Source organism: Biomphalaria glabrata, chromosome 4, assembly GCF_947242115.1.
Source record: "Biomphalaria glabrata chromosome 4, xgBioGlab47.1, whole genome shotgun sequence".
Taxonomy (NCBI): domain Eukaryota; kingdom Metazoa; phylum Mollusca; class Gastropoda; family Planorbidae; genus Biomphalaria; species Biomphalaria glabrata.
The window spans coordinates 17,205,697-17,211,550 of record NC_074714.1 but is presented as its reverse complement, the minus strand read 5'-3'; the positions used below and the strand labels follow the sequence as shown (position 1 = coordinate 17,211,550).

Sequence of the window (5,854 nt, the reverse complement as noted above, 5' to 3'; positions counted from 1 at the left end):
ATTCGTACTCGAGTGCGCAAGCCTCTTCAAGGAAACAAATTCAACTTATACCACCACACATGTCAAGTACTATTTCATCATTTTGTTCGATCGATAATAATAATTTAATTACCGATACTTGGTTAATAATTTTTTAAATTTATTCATGTTTTGTCAGGTGTAAGAAATAATTGTGCACAATTTTCACTTGATACGAGATTGGGTGTGGGGGAAATAACGAGATAGTTGAAAAATAGATTTGAAAAAAAGATTTATAACAGTAAAGGATTTAAAACAAAAAAGAATAAAACAATGTTTATCTCATTATTTTATTTACCAAATAGACTTTATTTTTTAAATCCTTTATGTGTGCGGTCATTTAGACATAACGAACGATTACATTAGGTGACACTCTCATCATTTTTTTTTTAATGTTTCGTAATTTAAATCTTTCGAACTAGCATGCCTACAGAGTTCGTCTTGTTGTCACTGTTTCTGTTGTATCTGTCATTCAAACACGGTGAATGTCACTATAAGCGCTATGACCAGAATCACGACGAAAATAAACAAAATCGTCAGAAGTACATTGTTGGAGATGAAGGTCGGCGGCTTTGGGGGCGGCGAGAACTTGGTGGGCCGCAGAGATCTCAGCGATCCCCTGTGCGTGGAGGAGCCACTTTCGTTAGGCACGCCGAGTTGGTCAGGTAATTCTTCGCCGCTGCTGATGCCCCCTGTCGGATCACTAACGTTTGGCCATTCCGCTCTGACCTGCGAGTGTACAGGAGGAGACTGATCCACGGTGGAAGTCAAACTGAAACAGAAAGAAAGAAAAAGTCATTCCTTAAAGTGTTCATGACAATGAAGACTTATAAGCGGGGACGAAGTTTTAATAAAAAAAAACGCATGCTAACAAGACAAAGTGACATTCCCATGGATCAAGTTTGATTGACACACCCATGCTAACAAGACAAAGTGACATTCCCATGGATCAAGTTTGATTGACACACCCATGCTAACAAGAAACAGTGACATTCCCATGGATCAAGTTTGATTGACACACCCATGCTAACAAGACAAAGTGACATTCCCATGGATCAAGTTTGATTGACACACCCATGCTAACAAGAAACAGTGACATTCCCATGGATCAAGTTTGATTGACACACCCATGCTAACAAGACAAAGTGACATTCCCATGGATCAAGTTTGATTGACACACCCATGCTAACAAGACAAAGTGACATTCCCATGGATCAAGTTTGATTGACACACCCATGCTAACAAGAAAAAGTGACATTCCCATGGATCAAGTTTGATTGACACACCCATGCTAACAAGACAAAGTGACATTCCCATGGATCAAGTTTGATTGACACACCCATGCTAACAAGAAAAAGTGACATTTCCATGGATCAAGTTTGATTGACACACCCATGCTAACAAGACAAAGTGACATTCCCATGGATCAAGTTTGATTGACACACCCATGCTAACAAGACAAAGTGACATTCCCATGGATCAAGTTTGATTGACACACCCATGCTAACAAGACAAAGTGACATTCCCATGGATCAAGTTTGATTGACACACCCATGCTAACAAGAAAAAGTGACATTTCCATGGATCAAGTTTGATTGACACACCCATGCTAACAAGACAAAGTGACATTCCCATGGATCAAGTTTGATTGACACACCCATGCTAACAAGAAAAAGTGACATTTCCATGGATCAAGTTTGATTGACACACCCATGCTAACAAGAAAAAGTGACATTTCCATGGATCAAGTTTGATTGACACACCCATGCTAACAAGAAAAAGTGACATTCCCATGGATCAAGTTTGATTGACACACCCATGCCAATAAAGAAAAAGTGACATTTCCATGGATCAAGTTTGATTGACACACCCATGCTAACAAGACAAAGTGACATTCCCATGGATCAAGTTTGATTGACACACCCATGCTAACAAGAAACAGTGACATTCCCATGGATCAAGTTTGATTGACACACCCATGCTAACAAGACAAAGTGACATTCCCATGGATCAAGTTTGATTGACACACCCATGCTAACAAGACAAAGTGACATTCCCATGGATCAAGTTTGATTGACACACCCATGCTAACAAGAAAAAGTGACATTCCCATGGATCAAGTTTGATTGACACACCCATGCTAACAAGACAAAGTGACATTCCCATGGATCAAGTTTGATTGACACACCCATGCTAACAAGAAAAAGTGACATTTCCATGGATCAAGTTTGATTGACACACCCATGCTAACAAGACAAAGTGACATTCCCATGGATCAAGTTTGATTGACACACCCATGCTAACAAGACAAAGTGACATTCCCATGGATCAAGTTTGATTGACACACCCATGCTAACAAGACAAAGTGACATTCCCATGGATCAAGTTTGATTGACACACCCATGCTAACAAGAAAAAGTGACATTTCCATGGATCAAGTTTGATTGACACACCCATGCTAACAAGACAAAGTGACATTCCCATGGATCAAGTTTGATTGACACACCCATGCTAACAAGAAAAAGTGACATTTCCATGGATCAAGTTTGATTGACACACCCATGCTAACAAGAAAAAGTGACATTTCCATGGATCAAGTTTGATTGACACACCCATGCTAACAAGAAAAAGTGACATTCCCATGGATCAAGTTTGATTGACACACCCATGCCAATAAAGAAAAAGTGACATTTCCATGGATCAAGTTTGATTGACACACCCATGCTAACAAGAAAAAGTGACATTCCCATGGATCAAGTTTGATTGACACACCCATGCCAATAAAGAAAAAGTGACATTCCCATGGATCATGTTTGAATGACACACCCAAGCCAATAAAGAAAAAGTGACATTCCCATGGATCAAGTTTGATTGACACACCCATGCCAATAAAGAAAAGTGACATTTCCATGGATCAAGTTTGAATGACACACCCATGCTAACAAGAAAAAGTGACATTTCCATGGATCAAATTTGAATGACACACCCATGCTAACAAGAAAAAGTGACATTCCCATGGATCAAGTTCGAATGACACACCCATGCTAACAAGAAAAAGTGACATTTCCATGGATCAAGTTTGAATGACACACCCATGCTAACAAGAAAAAGTGACATTTCCATGGATCAAGTTTGAATGACAAACCCATGCCAATAAAGAAAAAGTGACATTTCCATGGATCAAGTTTGAATGACACACCCATGCCAATAAAGAAAAAGTGACATTCCCATGGATCAAGTTTGAATGACACACCCATGCTAACAAGAAAAAGTGACATTTCCACGGATCAAGTTTGAAAGACACACCCATGCCAACACACGTTGCCAAGAGCCTTTGGGGGGGGGGGGGGGAAGAGACGAAGGAATAAACTTGTGTTGATACACAAACTAGGGCACGCGGGCTATATTCTACCAGTGGCGCTATGATAACTATCCCCTCTAAACGTCTGATCAAAGAGCATAATAAAGTTTCCATTTGACAATTTACGCCAAAGCCTGCACAACAGAGGACACGACCCCAAAAAGGAGAATATGTCCTACTTTTTCGAACGACTGGAAACCCTACATATGAGGTGATAATTATTTAAATCAACGTATTGTGAGCTAGATAATTAGTCACTATCAAATTCTTAATTTCAGTCATTGTTTTGTCTTTACGGTGGCTTATCGTTAAACCGCCTGTTCTTCCGAACCGGAGGTCCCGGATTCGAATCCTGGTGAAGACTGGGATTTTTAATTGCGGGATATTTTTGGCGCCTTTGAGTCTGTTCAGCTCTAATGGGTACCTGCCACTAGTTGGGGAAAACTAAAGGCGTTTGGTCGTTGTGCTGGCCTCATGACACCCTCGTTAACCGTGAGCTATAGAAACAGATGATCTTTACATCATCTGCCCGATAGATCGCAAGGTCTGAAAGGGGAACTTGACTTACGTGTACTACTTTACATCTGTGTAAAACCTAGTTAGGTTTGGAAACTTCGCTATGCCGCCGCTATTCTTGGCTATTCTTGTGATTGACGAACGTTAAAGTAGTTCATCCTTGCAACAGTCAATGATGCATTCATGAAGGTGGCGGAGCGACAGAATAGAAAGTGATGTATTAGAACTTGGCCGTTGATTGAATAAGAATGCCAATTTATGGTATGCGTGTCAACCAAACTGCCGGAGGATTTCCAGCTACCCGTCGCCTCAGCGTGGCGCCTCCGGTGGAAACGTCTAGTAGTGGAACCAGGCCTTCTAGCAGATCTCCCTGGGTGATATTTTTTTTTTTATATCTCACTCGGGGTGGGGATGGAACAAGTAACCTGCACCCCAGTCCAAAAAGTCCGCCACACCGTTCTACAAAGGGTGTCGTCATCAGAACCGGATTGCTGTAGTGGCGACCCTCGCACGGAACAGTGGCTGCCACAGTATAGGAATATGAGACAAGCTCCCCGCGCGCTGTTCTCGGCCACTTATAGGGGGAGTAAGTATCGGGGACGGTGCGCTGTGTACGCATGTTTTACACATATGTGTCCAATCCAGCCGCATTAGCTGTAGCGTCTTTTCATTTCTTGCTTTATTGGTTTCAGACAAGCTGTAGTTACAAACTTTATTCGGTTATCTAAGTTCTATAGGATAGATCTGTTAAGATCATCTGTTTCTATGGCTCGCGGTTAAAGAGCGGGGTGTCAAGTGGCCAACATCGACCAACCGCCTTTACTTTCCCCAAATAAAGGCAGGTACCCATTAGAGTTAGGTAGACTCAGGGGCGCCCTAAAAATCCCGAAATTCAGTCTTCACCGAGATTCGAACCCAGTACCCCAGGTTTGTAAGCCAAGCGCTTAACCACTCAGCCACCGCGCCCTCTGTTCGGTTATCCAACAGCTATTATAAGCTTTTTGTTGTGAATATACAATGATCATTTTTATTGAATCCTTTAAATGGGGGTAAAGGGGGCCTTCATAAAAACCCTGTATAGGCTACATCCTCCACGTACTTCAATCCTGTCCTTATTAAGCCCTTCAATGTATAATGACAGATATAGCGCATAAAACATTCAATACGAATCACTAATATCACTAATCACTTTTTTTTTCCTCGCTGAAACTATTTTAACATGGACCACGCCCTAACTAGTTATGAAAAAAAAACAAGAATGGGAAGACAAAAAGAAGGGTTCAGGTGTCTCTAATTTACATATTTGGAATAACTGGGAAAGATAGTAGGACTTTGGCAGCCCACACTATTCACAAAAACATAGCATAGACCTATACCTATACATATACACTAATACAGTTAATACAGTAAGACATAAAACATCCAAAATGATCTAGATACGTCTAATAACATACGTTCCGTTTCGGACCAGTCTTGGTTGCATATCTTACTCAACCTCACGTCCTACATGACCGTTGGACACTTCAATTTTAGGATATCAAGAATATTACAAATTATGTCAACAAGTTGTTTATCTAGTTATGAATGAATAACTTCAATGCAAATCTCTACGATAGGGAATTTTAAGATTCCGTTCTAGCGAGGTGCAAAGCTGTGTGACGATAGTTTTGTACATGTTGCTTTCCATAAGAACGCACAATTTATAACATTTGATTATTTATAATTATTTTCTAGTTGATATAATGGTGTTTTTATAAATGGATTATCCGGTGTTTACAATACAAAAGTATCTATAAGCTAATATATTTTAAAACTGCATTTAGGAGAAAGATAAGCTGGTTTGGTCATACTGTAAGATATAGATATGTGGGACATGTAGAGCACAATGATCATCCACTGCACCCCAAGCCAGCTCCAGTTGTCTGGACTCTGTTCTGCCACTGGATCCGACTGGCAAGG

The 5,854-nt window shown here is 40.6% G+C and overlaps 1 protein-coding gene across 1 annotated transcript; it reads right to left on the bottom strand.

Annotated features, from left to right (window-relative positions):
- Nucleotides 1-294: 294 nt before the first annotated feature.
- On the bottom strand, nucleotides 295-5,523 carry LOC129925864 (uncharacterized). The gene is made up of 2 exons (XM_056027112.1): nucleotides 5,350-5,523; nucleotides 295-790 (listed from the first exon to the last, which is right to left on the bottom strand). Exons 1-2 carry the CDS (start codon nucleotides 5,376-5,378, stop codon nucleotides 487-489), a joined length of 333 nt encoding a protein of 110 aa, XP_055883087.1. The 5' UTR covers nucleotides 5,379-5,523; the 3' UTR covers nucleotides 295-486.
- Nucleotides 5,524-5,854: the final 331 nt, after the last annotated feature.

Excerpts from the sequence above, each read along its gene's own strand:
- LOC129925864 (XM_056027112.1), bottom strand. The coding sequence starts at position 5,378 with ATGCAACCAAGACTGGTCCGAAACGGAAC. Across the intron at positions 791-5,349 it reads AGACTGGTCCGAAACGGAAC|TTTGACTTCCACCGTGGATC; the intron begins GTATGTTATTAG and ends TTTCTGTTTCAG.